Here is a 24,182-nt window from a genome sequence, read left to right on the forward strand (position 1 = left end):
CTTCAAAACGTCGTTGTGGCTTAAAACGTTTTTGTTTCTGCAAATATAGGGAACTGCATCGCAAAATATAAACTATCAACATAAGAAAAACAAATATTTAGGATTTTTTTTTTTTTCATTCCCAGTGCCAAGATTAGCCGGTACTGAGAGATAACGGGTCCCAAAATACGAGGGCTCAGAGAAGCGCAAGATATTCTTCATCCAGAGTAATCTAGGAGAGTGACGGAATAGTCGGGACGACTCCTGGTTCTGCATAACTTGACGATACTTTTTGGACACACAAAGTTACCGTGTTTCAATTATCGTCAAACAACCAATCACGTCGCTGTCGCCGGTCGCGCGCTCCAGCCCAGCGCGCGCGAGTTGCTGTAAGACTTGCGGCGCGCATTGACAGGAGGTCGTGATCCTTCTGCTTCTTCTCCGAACCGTTCCTCCCCGGAGAACAGTCTCTCTCGGTCCTCCTCCTGCTACTCGCTCTCGCCCCGTGTTTCGACTTCTGCTCTGGTTCTGGTTCTCTCTGCTGCTGCAGCCATGGGTCCAGCGACAGTGGTTCTGGTTCTGCTGTCAGTAATGAAAGCCATGACCGCAGTTCTGGATGTCGAAGGTAAGAAACTTTATTAAATCCTGATCACAAACGTTTTTTTGAGACGTGACGTCACAGAACTCCGTCAGATTTTTTACTGACCCAAGAAGATGAAAACTTGACGTCACTGGTTCTGTCTGAACCCACGACCCGGTATGGACCGTCCTGGGCTTTATCTTCTAGTTTTGTCCACCCATTCTTTGTCTCCGACCCTGGTCCCGCACTCTGGCCAGGGAAGGTTTCAGATGCAAGCAGCACTGACCCGTCCATCTGCACGCCTGTCTCTCAGTGGTGGACGTGTTGAATCTCCAGGACTCCAAGCAGAGTGCGGCGGCGGTGGAGAAGCTGTCCGGTGGACTGAGCACGCTCAGTGACATCTACCTGGCGTCTACGCTGCGGCTGCCCGCCAAGCTGGGCGGCGTCCTGCTTGGGCTGTACGGTCGGCAGGACAACAGGAAGTTCCTGGAGGTTGCTGTCATGGGGAAGATCAACAAAGGTTGGTGTCGTCTGGTGTCGACTGAAAGAATCCTGTTTATATGTTTGAGTTGTTGACCTTTGACCTGTGGCAGTTCAGATGATTCTGTTCCTTCACCGTTTGTCCTTCCACCTTGTTTTTTCCTTTTTGTTACGTTCCCTCATCCTCATATTCAATCTCTCTCCCTGTCAAACTAGTCCTGGTCCGGTATGTGCGGGCGGACGGGAAGGTCCACACGGTGAACCTGCAGAACGCCAACCTGGCGGATGGGCGTAGTCACTCCATCATCCTGCGAGTAGGTGGGCTGCGGCGCGACACACTAGGCGTGGAGCTGTACGTGGACTGTAGACTGGCGGACTCCAGCCAGGGTCTGCCCCAGCTGGTACCGCTTCCCCGGGAGCCCGACTCTGTGGAGATCCGGCACGGACAGAAGGCCTACGCCCGCGTGCAGGTGGGTCCTGCATCGTACCTGACACTGATCCAGTTCTGACCCGTGTGTGGTTCTGTTCCGGTGGTGGGTCCAGGGCGCAGTAGACTCTCTTCAAATTGCTCTAGGGGGTAGCGTCGCTCAAGCCGGTGCTTTGACCAACTGTCCCTATCAAGGTGATGCCACCAGCTACAACTCAGGTGAGCTGCCCAGGACAACAGCAGTGACGTGAGTGTTAAGTCTTTAACTTCCACTGTCATGTTTCAGTGAACGGAGAGCTCAACTCCATCCTGGGTGAGTATTCCACAACATGAAACTCTCAAACGTACAGTCATCTTCAGAGTAATTGTCATGGTCTCTGCTACTTCCTGTCAGGTGACCACACCAAAGCTCTTATTGGTCAGCTCATGATCTTCAACCAGATACTGGGAGAGCTGCGGCAGGACATCAGAGAACAGGTGAGGTAGAGTGGGGGTCTTACTGTGAGACAGGTAGAAGGAGGGTCTTGCTGTGAGACGGGTAGAGTGGGGGTCTTGATGTGAGACAGTAAGAGTGAGGCTGTGAGACAGGTAGAAGGAGAGTCTTGCTGTGAGACGGGTAGAGTGGGGGTCTTGATGTGAGACAGTTAGAGTGAGGCTGTGAGACAGGTAGAAGGAGAGTCTTGCTGCGAGACGGGTAGATTGAGGATTGTGCAGTGAGACAGGTAGTGTGAGGGTTGTGCAGAGAGACAGGTAGTGTGAGGGTTGTGCAGTGAGACAGGTAGTGTGATGGTTGTGCAGTGAGACAGGTAGCGTGATGGTTGTGCAGTGAGACAGGTAGCGTGATGGTTGTGCAGTGAGACACGTAGTGTGAGGGTTGTGCAGTGAGACAGGTAGTGTGAGGGTTGTGCAGAGAGACAGGTAGTGTGAGGGTTGTGCAGTGAGACAGGTAGTGTGATGGTTGTGCAGTGAGACAGGTAGCGTGATGGTTGTGCAGTGAGACAGGTAGCGTGATGGTTGTGCAGTGAGACAGGTAGTGTGAGGGTTGTGCAGTGAGACAGGTAGTGTGAGGGTTGTGCAGAGAGACAGGTAGTGTGAGGGTTGTGCAGTGAGACAGGTAGTGTGATGGTTGTGCAGTGAGACAGGTAGCATGATGGTTGTGCAGTGAGACAGGTAGCGTGATGGTTGTGCAGTGAGACAGGTAGCGTGACGGTTGTGCAGTGAGACGGGTAAAGTAATGGTTGTGCAGTGAGACACGTAGAGTGAGGGTTGTGGGGTTAAACAAGAAGAGTGATGTTGTGAGACAGGTAGTTTGAGAATTGTGCAGTGAGACGGGTAGAGTGAGGCGGTGGTTCTGATCGTATCTGTGCTCACAGGTGAAGGAGATGTCTTTGATAAGGAACACGATCCTGGAGTGTCAAGTCTGTGGTGAGTCTGTCTTCTTCTCTTTGTTTGGTCAGAGCACCTGGTTCAAGTCTGTCTCCCCCTGCAGGATTTCACGAGCCACACTCCCGCTGCACCCCCAACCCTTGCCACTCTGGTGTCGCCTGCATGGAGAGCCTTCACTTTCCCGGATACACCTGTGGATCGTGTCCCCCTGGGACTAGTGGCAACGGCACTCACTGTGAGGATGAGAATGAGGTGATCTACTAGTCGTATCTGACTCCTCATGTCACTCCTGTCTTGACTCATGTCACTCCTGTCTTGACTCCTCATGTCACTCCTGTCTTGACTCCGCATGTCAGTCCTGTCTTGACTCCTCATGTCACTCCTGTCTTCACTCCTGATGTCACACATGTCTCTCCTCTTCATCTCACACTCGTCTGTCTCTCCTCTTCATCTCACACTCGTCTGTCTCTCCTCTTCATCTCACACTCGTCTGTCTCACCTCTTCATCTCACACTCGTCTGTCTCTCCTCTTCATCTCACACTCGTCTGTCTCTCCTCTTCATCTCACACTCGTCTGTCTCTCCTCTTCATCTCACACTCGTCTGTCTCTCCTCTTCATCTCACACTTGTCTGTCTCTCCTCTTCATCTCACACTCGTCCGTCTCACCTCTTCATCTCACACTCGTCTGTCTCTCCTCTTCATCTCACACTCGTCTGTCTCACCTCTTCATGTCACACTCGTCCGTCTCACCTCTTCATCTCACACTCGTCCGTCTCTCCTCTTCATGTCACACTCGTCTTTCTCTCCTCATGTCATGTCATTATGACACACCTGTTTCGTTGTCCTGCAGGACACATGCTTCCCCTCCTATTTCAGACTGTTCTGTCTCTTCTTATTATGTCAGACCTGTCCCTTCTCCTCATGTCTCTCCACCTTATATCACACCTGTCTCTCTTCCTCATGTCAGAACTGTCAATTTCTCCTTTTCATGACACGCCTGTCGCTTCTTATATCAGACTTGTCTATTCCCCTCATGTCCGACCGGTCCGTCTCACCTCTTGACACACCTGTCTCTCCTCATCATATCAGTCCTGTCTCTTCTCAGTGTCAGGTCTACCCTTGCTACTCTGCGGAGGCCTGCCGCAACACTATTGGGGGCTTCAGTTGTCAGCCGTGCCCTCCTGGCCTGTGGGGGGCGCCGCTGGTTGGGCAAGGACTGGACTATGCAAAGACACACAAGCAGGTCAAATAAACACTGGCACCACAAATGCACTTTTCATACTTTTCAGCAGCGTGTCATTATCACTCAAATAACTTTGTGTGTCACTCAGGAGTGTGTAGACATTGACGAGTGTCTCGACCTGCCTGATGCCTGCGTGTCCAATTCTGTGTGCATCAACACAGTGGTGAGTTCACTGACCTGCCCGCATCACATATGCAGTACTGCCGCCTCAACCCATCTCTCCCTGTGGCCCAGGGGTCCTTCAAGTGTGGCGCTTGCAAACCTGGTTTCCTTGGAAACCAGACAGCCGGTTGTTTTGCTCAACATTCATGCGCAACGTTGACCTTTAACCCCTGTGACACCAATGCACATTGCACCATGGAGAGGAACGGAGAAGTGTCCTGTCAGGTCAGTGTGTGTTTGTGTGTGTGTAGGTAGTATGTTGGCTGCATGTGTGTTATACTGGTTTTGTGTGTGCAGTGTAACGTGGGCTGGGCAGGTAACGGGAACACCTGTGGTGTGGACAAAGACATTGATGGCTACCCTGACCGCTCTCTGCCGTGCATGGACAACAACAAACACTGTAAAGAGGTAAACGGTTGTTGTTGTTGTTGTTGTTTTGCCATGTGAGTGTGACATCTGTGTGTCTTGCAGGACAACTGTCTGCACACACCCAACTCTGGTCAGGAGGACGCCGATCAGGACGGCATCGGAGACCAGTGTGATGAGGATGCAGATGGAGACGGAGTCAAGAACGTGGAGGTGTGTGTGAGAGACTTTTCAAATGTGTCAATAGTTCAAATCTTACTGTTTCATTTAAAATGACAAATTAATTTCTGCACGTGTTTAAATTTGAAACATACCACATCAACATTTTTTTTCATCATTGTTGATCGTCAGTATCTCTGATGTGCACTTTCCAACATGACCACTAAGTAGTGCTGTTGTAACTATACACTAATCACACAATACATTTGATTCAATATATTAAGCTTATGATACAATTCGATACAATATTTTCTGCTCACGATACGATTCGATACGATATACACCACTCCCAATATGATTTGATACGATATATTCAGATGCAGATATGATCCGATACGATATATTCAGCAAACGATATGATTTGAAATGATATATTCTGATCCCAATATGATTCGATACAATATATTCCGATCCCGATAAGATTCGATAAAAAATATTCTAATCCCAATATGTTTTGATATGATTTAGTGCGTTACCGATTTGATTCGATACGATATATATTCCGATTCCAATATGATCTGTTACGATATATTTAGCTCACGATTCGATATGATATATCCCGCTCATGATACGATTTGATAAAGTTTATTCCGCTCACGATATGATTCGATACAATATATCCCGCTCACAATACGATTCGATTTGATATATTCAGCTCACGAAAAGATTCAATACAATATATTCAGCTAATGATACGATTTCACACAATATATTCCGCTCACGATACAAATCGATACAATACATTCTGCTCATAATATGATTTGAAACCATATATTCAGCTCACGATACTTTTCGATACGATATATTTCGACACACTTTCATAATTTTTGTGCGTTTGCAAGCCAACACATTTCCATGTTTCTTAATTTACATATCTGACTTTCTATGTTAAGTGCTTAAGAACTATACAAGCCTCCTTGTCATGTGACTCCTCCAGGACAACTGTCGTCTGGTGTCCAACACAGACCAGCAGAACTCGGACAGCGACTCATTTGGAGACGCTTGTGACAATTGTCCCAACGTTCCCAACAGTGACCAGAGAGACACGGACCGCAACGGGAAGGGAGACGCCTGCGACCAGGACATCGATGGGGACGGTGAGGAATCGAGTCTGGAGTTTAGATCCACACGACTAATTATCCCGTCCGTCCCTCCATCCCTGTAGGAATTCCAAACGTCCTGGATAATTGTCCGAGGGTTCCGAACCCGATGCAAACGGATAGAGACAGAGACGGAGTTGGAGATGCATGCGACAGTTGTCCAGAAATCAACAACCCCATGCAGGTACACACACACACACACACACACACACACACACTGAGGTCAAGAGTCATTGTTGAACCTTCATCACTTCTTGTTGTTCTATAGTCAGACGCTGACAACGACCTGGTCGGAGACGACTGTGACACCAACCACGACACGTGAGACATATTCACATACAGACAAACCAACACATAAAGAAGTGGTGTGGGCCTGCAGCCCTGGCTTCCTGGGACAAAATGTGACTTGAGGTGTGTCTGCAGGGACGGGGACGGCCACCAGGACAGCAGAGACAATTGTCCCGACATTCCCAACGGCTCACAGCTGGACTCGGACAACGACGGGCTGGGAGACGAATGTGACCACGACGACGACAACGACGGTGTTCTAGACGACTACGACAACTGCCGACTCATCGTCAACCCCAACCAGAAAGATTCTGACAGTGAGATGTATTTCTGTATCGCCCTCTCATACAGAAATTCCTGTCTCACTCTGTCCCTTCTGGCTGTGTCTCTCTTTTAAACACTCAAACCTGTCATCGATGTATTATTCTCTCTTGTTGCAATGTTTGTGTCCTGTCTCACTGCACGACCTGTCTTACCCTCTCAGCTGTCTCGATCTTTCTTCTAGCCTCTGTTTTTCTGGCGCTGACCTATCTCCACCTTTCTTTCTCGGACCCGTCTGTCATCAGTGAACGGGGTGGGTGACGTGTGTGAGGACGACTTCGACAACGACGCAGTGATGGATATGATGGACGCCTGTCCAGAGAGCGCTGAGGTAACTCTGACGGACTTCAGAGCGTATCAGACCGTCATCCTGGACCCGGAGGGTGACGCTCAGATCGATCCCAACTGGGTCGTCCTGAACCAGGTGACACACTCGCACACACAGACTCGCACAAAGACACTAAGACACACATACACAAAGCGAAACACAAACACTAGGGCTTGATGGAATTGACACTTTTAGTTAAATTATCTGACTATTTGCAGATTAACTTATTAGTTTAATTAACCAAACAGATGACACATTTTTTTCTACATGATGATTGGTAATAAAATGATGTAAATGTAAAGAATATAGGCTTGTATAAAGCTGAAATAACAAAATATAAAATGAGAATTTATCTTGCCTTTTTGACTGCGACATCACTGGTCTAGCTGATGTTTCTCTTTTGTGTGCCTTTAATTTCATTTCACACCATTAATGGAGTAAAATAAAATATATCTGCTTAACTTGTACTTTGTAAAACATTTTCTTTTTTTAACCCCATTAATTGGTAGAAAAAAATAAAAATACAGAAGGAAATAAAATGTATTTTCTTAATTCCGCTTTAAAAAAGATTCCCTCTCTGTTTGCGACGTGTCTGACCAGGGAAAGGATCATCTCCATTTTACATTTACCTCCTTATATGGTGATCATCGTTAAGTCATTGTGCAAGGATTTGCAATAATTAGTCATTACCATGAGCTGCTTTCACTTTACAAGGGATTTGCGCTCGTCATCACCGCGTGGTTCATGGATCCGGAGTAGGTTTTTTGTGGAGTACACCTTTATGTGAAAATCTGCATGTACAATTACTCATTCGTATTATGAATTATAAATGTGATCCACTGTGTAGAAGCTTGATCTATGTATTTGTGTATGTCAATGTTTTCCCTTGTGTGTGTGTCTCAGGGGATGGAGATTGTTCAGACAATGAACAGTGATCCTGGTCTGGCTGTAGGTGAGTGTTGTCGAGTCAGTCGAGTGTGTTCAGTGGACTAGACCGAGTGCTCTCTGCAGGCTACACATCCTTCAACGGAGTTGAATTTGAAGGAACATTCCACGTCAACACGGTGACGGACGACGATCACGCCGGCTTCATCTTCAGCTACCAGGACTCGTCCAGCTTCTACGTGGTGATGTGGAAGCAGACCGAGCAGTCGTACTGGCAGACGCTGCCCTTCAGAGCCAAGGCACAGCCCGCCCTTCAGCTCAAGGTATGAGTCCCTAAGCCTGCAGTTAAAGGTACGAGTCACTGGACTTGCAGCTCAAAGTACGAGTCACTAGACTTGCAGATCAACGTACAAGTCAGTAGAACTGCAGCTCAAGGTACGAGTCAGTAGACCTGCAGCTCAAGGTACGAGTCAGTAGACCTGCAGCTCAAGGTACGAGTCACTAGACCTGCAGATCAAGGTACAAGTCACTAGACCTGCAGATCAAGGTACGAGTCACTAAAACTGCAGATCAAGGTACGAGTCACTAGACCTGCAGATCAAGGTACGAGTCAGTAGACCTGCAGCTCAAGGTACGAGTCAGTAGACCTGCAGCTCAAGGTACGAGTCACTAGACCTGCAGATCAAGGTACGAGTCACTAGAACTGCAGATCAAGGTACGAGTCACTAAAACTGCAGATCAAGGTACGAGTCACTAGAACTGCAGATCAAGGTACGAGTCACTAGACCTGCAGCTCAAGGTACGAGTCACTAGAACTGCAGCTCAAGGTACGAGTCAGTAGACCTGCAGCTCAAGGTACGAGTCACTAGAACTGCAGCTCAAGGTACGAGTCACTAGAACTGCAGATCAAGGTACGAGTCACTAGACCTGCAGCTCAAGGTACGAGTCAGTAGACCTGCAGCTCAAGGTACGAGTCAGTAGACCTGCAGCTCAAGGTACGAGTCAGTAGACCTGCAGCTCAAGGTACGAGTCAGTAGACCTGCAGTTCAAGGTACGAGTCACTAGAACTGCAGATCAAGGTACTAGTCACTAGAACTGCAGATCAAGGTAAGAGTCACTAGAACTGCAGATCAAGGTACAAGTCACTAGACCTGCAGCTCAAGGTATGAGTCAGTAGACCTGCAGCTCAAGGTACGAGTCACTAGACCTGCAGATCAAGGTACGTTGCTGCCCCCTGGTGTTGAACCTCATTAAGGAGATGTTCAGGTCTTCTGACCTTTTGATTCCAAACTTCAACAGGCGGTCAAGTCCCAAACTGGTCCTGGTGAGTACCTGAGGAACGCCCTGTGGCACACAGGAGACACACAGGGGGAGGTCAAGCTGCTCTGGAAGGATCCTCGGAATGTAGGCTGGAAGGACAAAACCTCGTACCGCTGGCACCTCAGCCACCGTCCCCAGGTCGGGTACATCAGGTCAGAACCAGCAGATCCACCAGTTCTCAGCAGAGTGTGACCTTGCAGTGATTCTCTATACCAGTCAGATCTAGTTGGCTCAAATATCATTAATAATATAAATGTTAAATTGTCATTCTACTCAGCTTTATTCCGCTCTAGTCATCTTGAGTCGGCTCAAATGATAATAATACATTTTATTTTAGTTGGTTCTATACCACTCTAGTCACATCTAGTCGATTCTAGTCAACTGTAATCACATCCAGTAATCTCTAGTTACATCTATTAAGCTTTATTTCAATAAATACTTGATTTCAACATCTAGTCAACTCTAGTTGGTTCAGGTCAACCCTGGTCAGTTCTATTCCCCTCTGGTTAGTTCTAGTCAGGTGCTGTGGACTAGACTTAATGTACAGCCGTTCTTTATATTTGCAAGGGTGCGTCTCTACGAGGGGGCGGAGCTTGTGGCCGACTCTGGTGTGGTGCTGGACACGAGCATGAGAGGCGGGAGACTTGGAGTCTTCTGCTTCTCCCAGGAGAACATCATCTGGTCCAACCTGCGGTACCGCTGCAACGGTGGGATACCCCTTGTTGACCCTTGACCCTTGTCTGTTTTCTTGTTTAAGTTTTCAAGTTATTTATTTTCTTTTAAAATCTGTATCGGCCACAAAAAATATCGGTGCAACACTCATTTATTTAATTTGTATTTGTTTATTTAATTCATTGTTCTTACCTTTTATTTATTTATCACAACATCCAAACGTACACTTGCATGTGCACTTGGCAAACTTTCCTTTCTACCTAAATTACAAAAAGTTACCCTAGTTACTAGTTAATTTGACAGTAGCAAGTAATCTTAAGTAACTTGCCCAACACTGTTGATATCCAAAGTCTAAGAAAGTACATTTTTATTTTCATAGCTATGAAATGTGACAAAAGAAAGACACGTGCTTGTCACTGAGTCATATTTCTTTAACTTAATTATTACTTCTTCACCGCTAGAAAAGCAACTGACATTGCCACAATTTTTTTTTTCTCTTGAGTAAAACAAATGCACAAATATTATTAATGACTACATGTGATTTCTAAGATTCCTAGAATGCACCTTTGACCTCTGACCTCATCCACAGACACAATTCCTGAAGACTTCCTGTCTCATCGCAAACAAGTTATGTTGCACATCCAGGTTTGATTGTTGGAGACACACTGACGCACAAAGACTCACACACCTCATGCACATGCATAGACACTCACAGACAGATGGAGAAACAAAAAGAAAAAACACTTCAGCACAGATACACAGATACACACAAACACACGTTGCTTGGACAAGCGAGGACTCAACCACGACTGCAGATGTGGAGACCGGCGGTCGAGATCTCGGACATCGCCCACAAGTTTGACCTGGAAGAGAAGACTCGTCACATGACCAGGAGAAACGACAAACATGTCAATTGGAAAACATTCATGTTTCAAATGTTCAAAGTATTTTAATAAACCAAAACATCCATAGTTCTGGTGGTCTCTGATGAAAGTCATCTCTGCCGAGGACAGCGGAGGTTGTGACCCTGGGGTCGGTGCACCATGTCCGGGAGGTGCTGGATCCTGGGAGGACATATCAACGAGCCTGCTGTGATATTATAACACTTGTATGTAGCGTCCTCCTAAACTTTAGTTGTGTTGGTTGGTGGGTGGAAAACAAAGGCAGATGCATGAGACCTGTTTAGACCTGGATAGAGGTCCAGACTTCCCTTCCATTCTCCTCCAACAAAGGGCCTGTGGGCTGCAAGCATGAGGCGCCTCGTTCGCCGACAGCCTTCTGAGCCAGAACCAGATCACAACAGAAGTCAGGATCCAGACGATGTTTTAATTTATGACAGGGACTCCATTAAAGGTGCTGAAAACTACAACACTGACATCTGCTGGTCAATCTCTGCTACTGCATGTGTGTGTGTAGTCAGTTGTCGGCGGCAGGTGTGAGTCTGGTGTTTAATTTAGAATCAGTGGAACCTCCCAGGCAACTGTGAGACCCCCTGACCAGAAGCGCACTGACCAGTCCCAGAGATGCCATGAGCTGCAAAGACCTGGGTCACCAGAGTGCCCTGGCTGGATAGAATCATGACAGAACCATGACCGGCAGGTAGGAAGTCATACTTATGGTGCTGATTGTTTGGATGTTGTTGTGTTGGCATTGTATCAATATTAATTAAAATAAAACAAAACTTTGTGCGCGTATATATACACGCGTATGTCGGCAGTGTGTGTATATGTGCGTGCATATCCATGTCTGGTAAGTGTGCATGTAACTGTGGCAGCAGCTGGTATTTAAATTTAGCTCAGCCCCTCCCTTCAGTTAAAGGGGTACAGGTCAGCTGACATGACTACCAGATTTGTGACTGTCTGTCTGAACCTGATTTGGATGGACAGCTGTGTCATAAGCCCCGCCCCTTCTCATAACAGTGGAAACTTGATGATGGCGATTGGGGTCAGCAACTGTGGAGGTGAACTACTGCTTTTGTGTCTGCAGGTCGCTCCATGGCCCTGGTGGAGAGCGGGTTACGTGATTAGCAGAGCTACTCCAGGTCAAACAAGATGCACGCCAGGCTCTCTTGTGACCCCCTTCCAGCATTCCCAGGGAAATGGTGCTTTCACCTGACCCTGCTCCTGATCCAGCTTAGACTCCCTGCAGGTACCAGCTAACCTTTTGACCTCACCTGACCTCCCTGAAACAGCCCAGCCATTGGTCGGCAGATAATTTACAATAAAAGCTTCCCTCTTCTGCCCTGCAGTCGAAGCTTCCTGCCGCATCCTTAGATGCAACTCGGAATTTGTGGCGGCCACACTGGACCTGGGAAGTTCCAGCAGCCTTGAGGCAGGCGGTGATGTCGGGGGGTCCGCTGATAGAGCGCCCCTTACCAGAGCGGCGGTGAACGCCGGCTACTGCGGCGCCTTGCGCTCTTACGGTGTGTGTACCAAGAAAATGGCGCGGGCGTGCCGCGGTGACCTGGCGTACCACTCGGCAGTCCAGGGCATCGAAGATTTGCTTATTCAGCACCGCTGCCCGAGAGCCGGGCCCACCATGCAGCCAAGGCCCCTCCCGCAGGGGAAGCTGTCTGGAGACTGTCGATACCAGAAAGACCATGCAGCAAAAAACAATCAGGTTCAAGAGATCCTGCACTGTGGCGTGTTCGGAGACCCCCACATACGAACCTTCTACGACGAGTTCCAGACCTGTGCAGTGATGGGGGCGTGGCCTCTGGTGGACAACAAGTACCTGTATGTGCAGGCGACCAGCTCATCACTGAGAGGAGGCGTGTTCGCCACCGCGCTTACCAAGGTCAGCTCACTTCATAGTCTGTCATGGGCTGTTTGAGTTTCCCCAAATCCTTGCTATGACATCACAGAGAGGGCAATTGGAAAGTGGAGGAAATGCAGAATAGAAAAGCAGAGAAAAAAATATAAATAAACTAAATAAACCGCACAGAATGTAAAATAAAAGATAAATAGTCTATTTGGATACAAGTTGCCATATTTTACAGTTTTCTACTCTGCTGTGATTGGTCAATAATCAAGGTTTGTCATCGTGCTTCATCAATCCAGGAAGATTCCACCTCCAAGAGACTCGTTGTATAAACAAAATGGGTTTCATTACAGCTGGCTGGAGGAGGAGTGAAGACATTATTACTTCATAATGGACTCGTAACCTCTCGTTCGCTTAGATTTCAGACGAAGGAGGACTTTATAAAGAAATAATTTCAAAACATCATCATGATGACTGACTTACTGCATCTTGGAGAGGAAGACTTCAACACATGACATCTACCGGGCTTAGTAGTCTTTAGAGATGTAATTTTATGTGATTTATAGTAAATGTGGAGGGATCGTTACATGTATATAAAAATGTACACTTCTGCAGCAACAACAGTTACTATAATTTGCATATTTAGTACAGGTCCAGACTTACGCATTTTAATTAATTTGCTTATAAATAACATAGATAATCCATTTATCCATCCATCCATCATCATCCGCTTATCCGTCGCCGGGTCTAGGGGGCAATATAAATACATAAAGTGATAGTTCACCCATAATCCAAACTTCACTTATTTTCTATTCACCCTCATGTCCACTAAAGGTTGGGATTATTTTTACAGTAATCTTTTTTAATTTTTTGAGTTATAGACAAAAATGTGTATTTATTTGAATGTAGCGACTGCTTCCAAAAATACACGCTTAAAAACATCCAAATACCGCTATGGTGCTCGTCTGTAACGTCCAGAAAATAAGTCTATATTTTACAATAGTTTGTAGCAGGGTTTGAATAATATTAAGCGATATAAACCAGAAGAACTCCGGTTAAATATCGCAAGCGCTTTCAGAATGCGCTCTGGTGTCATTTTGGACGAAGATTAAGCCGAAGACCCCTGAGCATCATCCGCTTTACATTTTTGTCTGTAACTCTAAATAGGAATATATTACTCTGAAAATAATACCAACCTTTATTAAACATGAGGGTCAGCAGAAAGTGAGTAAAGTTTGAATTTTGGGTGAATTAACCTCTATGGTAAAAAGACAGCAGACAACAGAGGTCAATTACTTCCATTGTATGGATGTGATTTTTATGCAACAAAGCAGTGCATCGTGGGTAATATACAGCTCTGATATGGACATTGATGTTTGCTTAATGCCTCCAACCTCGAGAGCAGATTTTAAGAAATTGGGCAGCTGAGAATTGGAACGACCCTCAAGATGGTGGCGAAGATTCCCCTGAGGGGAAGTACAAGTGAGCGAGGGCATCACGTTTTTAAAAGAATGTGCATTAACCAGGGCTGCGGGTCATTAACAGTTTGTATTTCCTTGCACACACACCCTAAACCCTTACTATGACATCAAATGGAAAGAACTTGGAGAGTGGAGGGGAATTGGGACAGACAACAGTGGTCTATTAATGCCTCCACATGGATGTGTTTTTTAATGCAACGAAGCAATGCATTTTGGGTGATATACTGCTCTAAAGGGGACATCAATGTTCACTTGATCCTTCCACCCTTGAGCAGGGATTTTAGGAAGTTCAGTTCGGCTGTTCTGAGAATTAGAAAAACCCTTTACCCTTGTGTTGTCTCTGGGTCAAAGTGAACATCACAAGGGATACCACAAACACATTTGTTTTGGGCCTAAAGGTCACTTTGACCCTTAGATAACACAAGGGTGGCAGGGATCCCCTCGAGAGGAGGTGCTCAGGAGCATTTGAGTGATTGTACTGTAAGTGAGAATTGAAACGTAACCCAGAACATGTGACTTACCCTAAATGGTTACTTCCTGTCAGGTGACCATCATCTTCAAAAATTGGCACCAGTGTATGGATCAGCAGCTGTACCAGGCCGAGCTGGACAACGTCCCGTCCGCCTTCACCGACGGATCCACGTCGAGCAGCGAGCGCCCGGGTCACTACAGCCTTCAAGTCCAGACTCAGAACCCGGGTCTCCATGCCGAGATCCGGGCGACACACATAGGGACGGTGCTGGTGGTGCGACAGGTGGGGCGCTCGCTGAGTCTGTCCGTGCGGTCGCCCCGCAGCGTCGTGGAGGCCTTCGGGCCGGAGCAGGACCTGCAGCTGTGCGTGTGGGGGTGCCCCCCCTCCCAGAGGCTGGACACACTCCGCCCACCTCACCCGGCATCCTTGCTGCCTCCTGCTCATGCTCACTGCGGCGCTCTGCTCCCGGCGCAGGATGTCTACTACCGGGCCTGCGTGTTCGACGTGGTCACGACCGGAGACCTGAACGTCAGCGAGGCGTCCGTCACCGCCCTGCAGGACGCCCGGGCTCTCATGGAGGACGCCCAAACACTCCACCTGTTGCCTGTGACCGCCCACGGAAGACCGGTTCTGTTCAGCCCGGCCATGCTGCTCCTGCTCGGCCTGCTGGGAGTTCTGTGCACATCCTGATGCAACAGAACCAGAACTGCTGGACCAACACTATGGAGCCCACATTGTTTCTCACAAAGAAATGTTTAATGAATTCATGATCAGCACATCATCAAAACAAACTACTGGACCACCAGTCGCTGGATGTCGGAGGGGACGGAGATTTTCATCAACCTTGCCCTTTGTGTGACAGCAAGGTAGATCAAGCCGGTCAGAACCAAGAGGATTAACTGGTGGCAGAGGAAGGTAGGTTTAGGAAGAGTGGACGCCATCACAATGAAATCAGAAGGAATAAACTGGATTATCTTGCACCTGGACCAGCAGGAGTCCAAAATCCATACCGACGAAAGTGACTATGTTGTTCTGCAGCCAATCACGCAGCTGCTGGTCACAGCCCTGGACGTACACACAAATAGAGACATTAATGGTCTGTTCAATAAACACAGGAATTTCTTCTGTTCTTTTTGAACTTTCTGACGATAATCTGAAAGCATTATTCTTTTTTAAAATGTGCAACAGGTTTAAAAGAAAGAGGGTTTTTCTTCCGTTACAATACAGCTCCATCATTGGATTAGGTCTGGTTTACCTGTCCTATTTTTTTTACTCCCAGAAAAACTTGAAGAATCCAATGTAATTCCAAAAATACCAAAATGTTTTTAACATCTGCACAGTATTCACACATGCATGTGGACTAGCCAGCAGCGACTGCCGTTATTTATCACGGCACTCCTAGAAGATCAAAATTCTAGATGTGCAAAGCGTGCCTTATCCACATATACCTGTTGTATCTCATCGTTAACAACTTCACAAGAACTGCAATTACCTTGATTTAACCCTGTGTGATGAATATTTGGGTCAGTCTGACAGTAAAAGCGTTTAAGGGAGGCAGGTGATGCCAGACTTGAGTATTGAGCGATCACGACACTTGGAAGCTGTGTTGGGCAAGTTACCCGTGAAATAGTTACTAGTCATTTCTTTCAGAAGAGCTTCAGTTACTTAAAGTTACTCGTTACTTTCAAAGAAACTAGTTGCTAACTAATTGAACAATTGATTAAACAATGTGGGAAAAGGTACGAACAATAAATTAAATAAACAAATACAATTAAACTGTAGTTATATAAACCAAAGTTTTGTGGAAAACACAGATTGCCAATTTCACCACAGAAACCTATTACATAAAAACAATGGAAACTGAACAACACTGTATTAAAAGTGTTAAGTAAAATTAAGTTACTGCCGACAACAGTGACCTAATCAAGTTCACAACATTTCTGCTCCTCTTCATTTGTATTGTTTTTGTATGCAACTTTTGCAAATTGCAATTAATAGAAGTTTCGTTTTTTTTTTCTTTGTTGTTTTTTATTCATTTAAGTGAAAGTTTTACAGTGTTCCCCTTTTAGTTTTAAAATATCACGTGTTCTTGAACGCACCATGGCAATCCCATTGTCATTGAATCTATCACTTGTGTGTGACAAAGAGGTGCAGTGAAAGTTAATTTATTTTGAAAGAGTAATAACATCAATTTCTAACTATCTAACATCGTGTGTAAATATAAGGAGCTCCTGTAAATAAAAAAAGTGCAGATCCCGCTATCTTTCACAACAGTCGCCGTTGCCCTGCCAATAAGCTAATTGTATTAATTGATACAATCAACAAACCTGTTTAAATCACAGTTATGATTAAATCATGATTGTTTTTGACAAAGTAATTAGTTTCACGATCGTTATCACAAAAAATAACATAGTAACTTAATAACCCGTTATTAAAACTGTTCGTATCTGACTGATCCAAAACACACTGACGCATGTGTGTTGCTGTAGCTTTGGTTTTTGTTTTGTTTTTTATTCCTTTTTAAGTTTGAAAATACTCATCAACAGTGTTGATTTTGTATGTTTGTAGAACTATTCACACTAATAAACTGTATTTGAATTGATGCATTCACGTTCTGATAATAATCTCTGTTTGTGTCGTCTCGACATATCCTGTCTATCTGGGGCGCTTTGTGTTTGTTTTTAATTTGCGGTGTCTTTGTGTGTATTTGTATTGAACGTGTCTCTGATGTCCTGGTGCCGTTTGTTAATATCTTATTTTCATTTTTTTTTAAATAATTTGATTGACTTTGTTTGGTGTAAGTCGTATTAAAACTGATTTGACTTTCTATCTGAACAAGGAGCATGATTAACATGTTTTCAGCAGTACTCTTGATCACCTCAGGAGGGAAACTGTGTCAGGTTATTTCTAGTGTAGAATTATTATTTTAATATCCTTCTGATAGATAATCTTGCTTAAAAAAAAAGAAGAGAATAGAATAGATCGAATGGGATGTACAGGGACCAAAACGCATTATTTTGACAAATTAATAGTCAGTTAATTAAAGTAAATTAGTGCCATCAGAATATAAAAGGTGGAATTAAACCTTTTACATTTTAATGTTTTTTGTTTTTTTGTTGTTCTTTTTAGAATTTTTAAAAATTGAACGGTAATTGTTTTTTTGTAAATAATTGATTGGTTTGATATTCAAATTCCAATAACTTTAATATGCTTTAATTCGTATCCTTTAAATCCAAAATAAAAATTACAATTACAATTTATAAAAAAAATTAAACATTCGGATATATAAAAATTTTAATTTAGTTAATCAATAATAAGAAATTCAACCTTTTAATATATAAGTTATTAAATTCAACTTGAAAAATAAAATAATCAAGAAAGATTCAACCATTCAATTTCATGGAAACATGGTGTATGTGTTCACCTCAGTGTATGAGCTGTTTCCAGCTCCGATCAACGGACTGGTCAAGTTCTGCAGGTCCGAGCACCAGAGAGTGTTGGGTTCATGAAAGCTGAAGCACGAACACGGCAGCACATGAGGTCCACTCTCGTTCTGGGCAATGACAAACAAGTTCGCCAGCCAATCAGAGCGGCCGGTTCTGCCACAGCAACTGCCCTGAGAGTGAAAGCTGTTATTGCTGTTGTTGATGTTGTTGCTGATCAACTCACCTCCGATTGAACTTTGTCGAGCAGGGTGTTCTTGGGGGTTCCATCGGCACCATACTTGATGATGATGGCATCAACGGTTTGGTCCAAAGTCCTCTGGATCTGAAGACATTTGTGAGCCGGCGGACAACAACAATCTAAACGGACCAGGACCAACCAGCTGTCTGTTGAGCATCAGCAGCAGAATGACGAAGATCTGCCCGAACATCAGGACCACCAGGAAGAACAGATTCTGAAGCAGCAACAGTTATTGATCTTTCTAGATATTGACAACTGATCACAGTCGTGGACATACCGTCTGCAGCAGAATCCTGTTCTCCTTGGTCACCGACAAACATCCAATAATACTGACCGGTATCACCATGACACCAATCAGAGCGAAACAAACGGCCACCAGCTGCACATGCTCTACATACACAATCACACACCTGTGATACACTCACTGTTACACAGACTTACCTAAGGGCCCACTGAGGAAGTTTCCAGGGTCAAAGAGAAGCCAGAGTCCAGCGCCACCTAGGCTGATGCCGAGGGCCTGCAGGCAGAGGGCACACACACCACTTTAGCTCAACTAAACTCTGATATTTGTTGTTGTGTAGTCAGGCAGGTGAAGGCAAAAGTAAACCACAACATGTCTCACCAGGAAGATTAAGTAGCAGACCAGCGAGAAGAACTTGAGCAGCAGAAGCTTCAGCTGCAGGTCCATCTTTCTCATTCGCTGCCTCTCGATTCTCGTTGTGATCGGCTCAATGCTCAGTCGAAACACAACTGAATGACGTCAGGTTCCTGACCAGAGTCCACTTCCTTATTGTCATTTACATGGTGACACACACACACCACTCTCACAATCATTCAAACACACACGCTAACAATGAGGCATTAGCTGACCCAGAGTCAGATTCTCAATTATATAAACACAGAGTCTTAGCTCATTTAATTAACTACTAATTATATATCTTTAAACACATGTAAATGTGTTCTACAATAAATACAATAATAAAACACAATAAGGAATAGAGATTTAAATGTGTAACTTTGGTAAATACACAGTTGTTTTTAAAAGCTTTTAATTATGATACTTTCATAAGTTTAATTCAGCCCTACAAAATAAAAATATTTTATATCTGATTTTCCTCAAGTCATTTTTTGTTATGGTACCAATATTATATTTTATCTCAGCAGTGAATTAATATACAAAGTGTAAATGTAATATTATGCATTTTATGCGGTAGGCTGCTGCTGAAGACACTTGACTTTACGTACTTTTACTTGATTTATTTGACGTGATGATGACTTTTTATAATATTTATTACTTTTTCATGTTTGTAAATTCCACATCTGCAAAAGTATGTGTGTGTGTATTGAGTGAGGATGTTGTGTAGCATGTGTGTTGCTACTGTATCAGTGTGTTTGTGGGCGTCACCAACATGTGGGGGCTCAAGATAAGAGTGTTGGACCAGTTGTGCGTTCTCAGTGCGTTTTGTGACGATGCTGCCGGGTGTCATCAAAGGTCAGTCGGTTATGAGGTCGATGTTCTAAAAGTTTCTGTTGATACATTTTGACAAAACGTTTTTTGACCGAGTTTGAACTCGTAAGATGGTGAAGAACTCTGTGCTCCTCTTCTTGACACTTGGTCTGTCGGGATCTTTGTGGGTCTGTGAGGCAACCACAGAGAACAACACACTCCATGACACACTCGACGAGGTGCCAGCCATTTTTGTCCACGACAACATGACTGAGGAGGTTTACTTTGAGGGGCCGATGGAGGCATACTACGATGGTGAGGAGGACTCTCACACACACTCGTGTCAAAGAAACTCTGACTCTGTTCTCTGTCTGCAGACCACACACTGTATAACGACGATCACAAGATCATCAACCATTCTCCGATCTGTCCGGTCAACCAGGTAAGTCAAAATAACACACCATACAGTCTCAGACCCCAGAGAGCCACACCAGAAAACTTCTGTTTCAGAGTCCTCATTCCATATAAATAATGCTTAAAAACAAACTCACACATTAGGACAATGTCTTTTTTTTATCGTCGGCATACAATCAAACATACATAGATGCAGGTCATGATATTTTGTTTTTACTTTTTTTTTCTATCTGAACATCAGCCCGTAAACAGAAACCTGACAATCAACCAGTCCGAGGTACAAAAAAGGTCGGGGACCCCTGAGCTAGAGGATAGTGGGCCATCCCCGACTCTGGCCACGTTGGTCATAGAGGACGTTGGGTCCCTCAGAATGGACTAGGCTAGGCTGGACCGGGATCTATTAGTCCTAATACCTTATGTTCCTCTCCTGATAATGACATCCTGGTCTCTCCTCAGGTCTCTGGCACTGGAGGGTGCAGCTCCATACTGCTTCTGATGGTTGTCCTACCACTGAAGATGACCTTATGAGGACCAGGACCACAGTCCCTTGACCCAGAACCTGATCCAAATGAGTGCCTTAAATAAAAACGGACTCTTGCCAAACTGATCTCCTCTCATTTGTTAAAGGGTGAACTCAGCTAAGTCCTGGTTAAAAGTCTCGGCCCAGTTGGCTGGTCTACGTAGTTCTGTCTCGTATCTTGACCAAATCCTGGACAGCTCGACCTCGCCTGAGTCACCACGGCGCCCCCCATAGTCCGGTGCTGCAACTATGTGTTGACGAGAAAGTGTCTCACTTCTGAGTCCTGAATGGATCCAGTCCAAGCCAATTACCACCAGAGCAGAGAGTCTGTGTTGCATAAGAAGGTTAATCCCAACTGCGTCTTTCAGCCGCTCCATCACACACGTCCGACTAACACGTCTGACCACCGACACTCTCGTGCATCTGCCCATGGTTCTGTTGAACTCCACCATGACCCGGCTCAGCTTCGCCCTCCTGCTGTTATTGCCGTGTTTCCTCTTGGTGGCGCCGGAGTCAACAGGAAGTCTGCACAGAGAAGCAGATGAAAACCTGGTGAGTGACATCACCGTTCGGTCGCTAACGGTTAGCTTCAAAAATGTCTTTTGTTCCAGCTGCAGGTCCTACAGAACGTTCTGGAGAAACTTCAGCGGCAATCGATGACGTCACTGGACAGACGAAATAGTCGGCTACCGATTGTGAGTCTCCCTTGATCCCTACACAGAAGTGTGACCAGAATGTCTTGTGATGGGGGGGGGCAGAAAAAAATACCGGAAATGTAGGTGGAAAACCACCTCAACTACTAGTACTTTTACTACTACTACTTGCCTACTATTTTGGCAGATGGTGTGTTCTTTTTAATAAGTAACCATATTCTGAGAAAAAAGAGAACAATAGTAAGTGAAGTAAAGTTATTGCAAAGTTTTGGGGGTTTTTGTGGTCGAGTGTTTTTATGCGTTTTAACTCAGTTTAATACATTTTCTGAATGACTTTAATACACTCAAACCAGGCCACTTGGAGAACAAAGTAAACAAACAATATACAAACAAATAAAAATATGAACAAATATAAAACAATATATCCATTCAACTAAAGTAGCTGCAACAGAAATAATCATCAAAAAAGTATATCTCATAAAAGTATGGTCTGTAATGGTTCTGTTTATAATTTTAGATTTGTAATGTAATATATACTGTATCTTCTAGTCTAACGAATCTTAGAAAAAAATAAGAACATTATTTAGAATAAACTCTTGTGTCAATCATAAAGGAATATAATTATTGTCTAAAAGAAAAAGAAAAAACAGAGAAGGAGCCCACTTTTTAATTGTTTACTTATTCCTCAAACAATTATTTCTTATTCTGTGCTAATGCAAAATATAAATAATTCCTGAAGTCAAAACACAATAACGTGACTATAATAACCTTAAAAGAAATGACAATGCCGTGTTGCTGAAATTTGCAAACGTGAAATCGCTTTGATTCTTAACATTTCTTCATGAATCTCAATTATAAAATCTTTTATCGTGGCATCATGACCGGTTTACTGTCAATTAAGTTTTTTATTTAATGCAATGAAATAAAACAAAGCTTCATCAGAAAATCACTTCTCATCACTCTTTCTTTGAGTACATGACATGATATTTGGGGGCAGGGTTCACCTCTAGGGGGCACTGTTTTGTCAAGGTGTTCATCTTCACTCTGTCTGTTATCCCAGTGTGACGTCGGCGCATCCTGTTTGCTGAGGAAAGGTCAGCGGTTCGGGCAGCTCTGCGAGTGTTCCCGAGGTTCCAAGTGCATCTTTTTCTTCCTCAAATGTTTGTGACGATTGGTGAACACTTTGTGATGTTATCACTTGACACTAAAGTCAAAGTTCGTCAAGATGTTCAAGATCACAGTTCAGGATCTAACTTGAGCTAACTTGCAGCTGCATATCAACTGGAGTAAACAGGGCCGGATTATCCAGATCCATCCATTCACAACCAGTAAGTGTGTACCACAGGGAGTATTATGTAGGTCCCAGGAGTGAAGTCCATTATTACATCATAACGGGCTTCTCTCTCGTAACCACTCATTCGCTGAGATTTCAGAAAGAGGAGAGCTTTATAAAGTATAAGTTCAAAACATGGTCATGATGAGGGACTTACTACATCTGGGAGAGGAAGACTTCAACATTTGAAACATGTCAGTGAGTCAGGAGAGTTGGGTTTGGGACAAATAGCACTGAAAGCAGGTACGTAAGATGGAGAGCTGGATAAGTTGAAGGAGACAGACGGAATGAAAGTTGATCAACAGAATGAAAGTGAGAACAAAGAAAGAAAGAAATAGACAGTCAACCAACGTGTTGATATTCGGAGGAACAGGCGATGGACTCATGAGAAAGTGCTGCAGTATTCTCTTCTTGAGTGTTTTATTTATTTATTGTTACATTTTTTTGTAACATTGTTACAAATCATGCTACTGTTGTTATTTCTTCAATGTTCTCTATTTGGATCAAACTACATATATGACCTTCATCCCTGGCTGGAATATTCTCCCGTGGAATTCATCTATTGTTTTGCAATTTGTTAGAATATAACTGAAAATTAAATGTGAAAATATGTAAAACTGTTGTGTGGTTCACAATAAATGTTTTTTAAATAAAAACTTTATGGTTTGAAATTGTTAAAAGTTCATACATAAGTGGACACTTATTTCATCATAATGAAAGAATTTTAAATAATAAAAAAGAGTTCATGGGATGAATAAATGGAGACACAATATACTCGGATGGGAGGGGACACATGGAGGGGTCACAGAGACGTTTACTAGTGTTTTAAATTTAACATGTGAGTGCTTTCAAAATTAGGTCACCAGGTCATACAAAAGTATTACGTGTATAACATCGTTACTTGTATTTTGTCATTTTTTGCCAGTAGACTGAAGTAACATTAAGCGCAACGGCTGAAACACCGATAGAATCGGGTGTTCAAAAAGCAACTGTTTAATTTTGGTACTAACCTGGTCTGGATAGATGGTGACGAACTACTGACATCTGGTGGCATTTATCCTTCATGGAAATATCAATTGTAAAAATTTAAAAGGGACATTTGAAAATGAAGATTGTAGTAACATTATATGGCGGTTATTTATAAGTGACATACATTTGACCATCAGAGTTCAATAGTTATTACTAAATGTTTATGGAATATTGCATGAAAGTATTTATTAAAATGTTTTGTTTTTTAATTACAAAAATATACAAATCCTATATAAAGTATTAAGCACATTTGAATAACTACTAAGCTATGTGAATAACAGTAGTTGTAAGACGTAGTTAAAACGTCTTACAACAGTAATTAAGTAATGAATTTAATAAATTAAGATTTTCTCCCTACATTAAGGGGTAGAAGCCATGTTTGTTGTGAAAGTGACTGTAGGAGGAAGTTTCATAGCTGGAAATAAATGTTGCCCCCATCAAATCATGATCCCCATCCAGGTTGATTTAGATGTAGAAGAGTGTCAGCTGTTGTGGACAATCAACCGTAACCATACCTCCTCTGTACCCTGCTGCAAAATGTAAGTAAGTAAAGGTTATTTGTAAAGCACCTTTCTAGACCAGGGTCACAAGGTGCTTTAACAAACAAAAACAATATACAGCAAAGATACATG

The 24,182-nt window shown here is 44.0% G+C and overlaps 4 protein-coding genes across 6 annotated transcripts; 3 read left to right on the forward strand and 1 right to left on the reverse strand.

Annotated features, from left to right (window-relative positions):
• The first annotated feature begins 410 nt into the window (after positions 1–410).
• On the forward strand, positions 411–10,728 carry thbs3a (thrombospondin 3a). Of its 2 annotated transcripts, none has more exons than XM_087812513.1 (23): positions 411–604; positions 873–1,079; positions 1,256–1,509; positions 1,583–1,685; positions 1,753–1,779; positions 1,861–1,943; positions 2,840–2,891; positions 2,956–3,104; positions 3,959–4,096; positions 4,185–4,259; positions 4,331–4,483; positions 4,556–4,666; positions 4,730–4,837; positions 5,781–5,940; positions 6,009–6,127; positions 6,212–6,264; positions 6,367–6,548; positions 6,798–6,976; positions 7,784–7,832; positions 7,892–8,088; positions 9,065–9,237; positions 9,653–9,792; positions 10,347–10,728. In XM_087812513.1, exons 1-23 carry the CDS (start codon positions 532–534, stop codon positions 10,406–10,408), a joined length of 2,847 nt encoding a protein of 948 aa, XP_087668639.1. In that variant the 5' UTR covers positions 411–531; the 3' UTR covers positions 10,409–10,728. The 2 variants fall into 2 exon arrangements, with proteins under 2 accessions (XP_087668639.1, XP_087668640.1); XM_087812514.1 differs by having other exon boundaries at positions 412–604; positions 896–1,079.
• Positions 10,729–11,788: 1,060 nt separating this feature from the next.
• On the forward strand, positions 11,789–15,160 carry hjv (hemojuvelin BMP co-receptor). The gene is made up of 3 exons (XM_087779074.1): positions 11,789–11,905; positions 12,006–12,553; positions 14,543–15,160. The coding sequence occupies exons 1-3, from the start codon at positions 11,809–11,811 to the stop codon at positions 15,158–15,160; spliced, it is 1,263 nt and encodes a 420-aa protein (XP_087635200.1). The 5' UTR covers positions 11,789–11,808.
• Positions 15,161–15,204: 44 nt separating this feature from the next.
• On the reverse strand, positions 15,205–18,889 carry LOC148062183 (leukocyte antigen CD37-like). The gene is made up of 8 exons (XM_087813154.1): positions 18,777–18,889; positions 18,596–18,671; positions 18,432–18,544; positions 18,294–18,368; positions 18,140–18,238; positions 17,895–18,086; positions 15,452–15,535; positions 15,205–15,369 (listed from the first exon to the last, which is right to left on the reverse strand). Exons 1-8 carry the CDS (start codon positions 18,849–18,851, stop codon positions 15,262–15,264), a joined length of 822 nt encoding a protein of 273 aa, XP_087669280.1. The 5' UTR covers positions 18,852–18,889; the 3' UTR covers positions 15,205–15,261.
• Positions 18,890–19,598: 709 nt separating this feature from the next.
• On the forward strand, positions 19,599–20,618 carry LOC148062184 (uncharacterized). Of its 2 annotated transcripts, XM_087812886.1 has the most exons (4): positions 19,599–19,646; positions 19,733–19,916; positions 19,979–20,043; positions 20,472–20,618. In XM_087812886.1, the coding sequence occupies exons 2-4, from the start codon at positions 19,733–19,735 to the stop codon at positions 20,541–20,543; spliced, it is 321 nt and encodes a 106-aa protein (XP_087669012.1). In that variant the 5' UTR covers positions 19,599–19,646; the 3' UTR covers positions 20,544–20,618. The 2 variants fall into 2 exon arrangements, with proteins under 2 accessions (XP_087669012.1, XP_087669011.1); XM_087812885.1 differs by having other exon boundaries at positions 19,607–19,916.
• The last annotated feature ends 3,564 nt before the right edge of the window (positions 20,619–24,182 follow it).

Source organism: Callionymus lyra, chromosome 17, assembly GCF_982586985.1.
Source record: "Callionymus lyra chromosome 17, fCalLyr1.hap1.1, whole genome shotgun sequence".
NCBI classification, from domain to species: domain Eukaryota; kingdom Metazoa; phylum Chordata; class Actinopteri; order Syngnathiformes; family Callionymidae; genus Callionymus; species Callionymus lyra.

Bases quoted from the DNA above. Each gene is read 5' to 3' on its own strand.
- thbs3a (XM_087812513.1), top strand. From the start codon at position 532: ATGGGTCCAGCGACAGTGGTTCTGGTTCTGCTGTCAGTAATGAAAGCC. The intron at 1,080-1,255 runs GTTGGTGTCGTC...CTGTCAAACTAG, and splicing joins CATGGGGAAGATCAACAAAG to TCCTGGTCCGGTATGTGCGG. The intron at 4,667-4,729 runs GTAAACGGTTGT...TGTGTCTTGCAG, and splicing joins ACAACAAACACTGTAAAGAG to GACAACTGTCTGCACACACC.
- LOC148062183 (XM_087813154.1), bottom strand. From the start codon at position 18,851: ATGAGAAAGATGGACCTGCAGCTGAAGCTTCTGCTGCTCAAGTTCTTC. The intron at 18,239-18,293 runs GTTGGTCCTGGT...AAATGTCTTCAG, and splicing joins TGATGCTCAACAGACAGCTG to ATCCAGAGGACTTTGGACCA. The intron at 15,370-15,451 runs GTGCAAGATAAT...CTCTGCCACCAG, and splicing joins TTGGACTCCTGCTGGTCCAG to TTAATCCTCTTGGTTCTGAC.
- hjv (XM_087779074.1), top strand. From the start codon at position 11,809: ATGCACGCCAGGCTCTCTTGTGACCCCCTTCCAGCATTCCCAGGGAAA. The intron at 11,906-12,005 runs GTACCAGCTAAC...TCTGCCCTGCAG, and splicing joins CCAGCTTAGACTCCCTGCAG to TCGAAGCTTCCTGCCGCATC. The intron at 12,554-14,542 runs GTCAGCTCACTT...ACTTCCTGTCAG, and splicing joins TCGCCACCGCGCTTACCAAG to GTGACCATCATCTTCAAAAA.
- LOC148062184 (XM_087812886.1), top strand. From the start codon at position 19,733: ATGGTGAAGAACTCTGTGCTCCTCTTCTTGACACTTGGTCTGTCGGGA. The intron at 19,917-19,978 runs GTGAGGAGGACT...CTCTGTCTGCAG, and splicing joins GATGGAGGCATACTACGATG to ACCACACACTGTATAACGAC. The intron at 20,044-20,471 runs GTAAGTCAAAAT...GTCTCTCCTCAG, and splicing joins CGATCTGTCCGGTCAACCAG to GTCTCTGGCACTGGAGGGTG.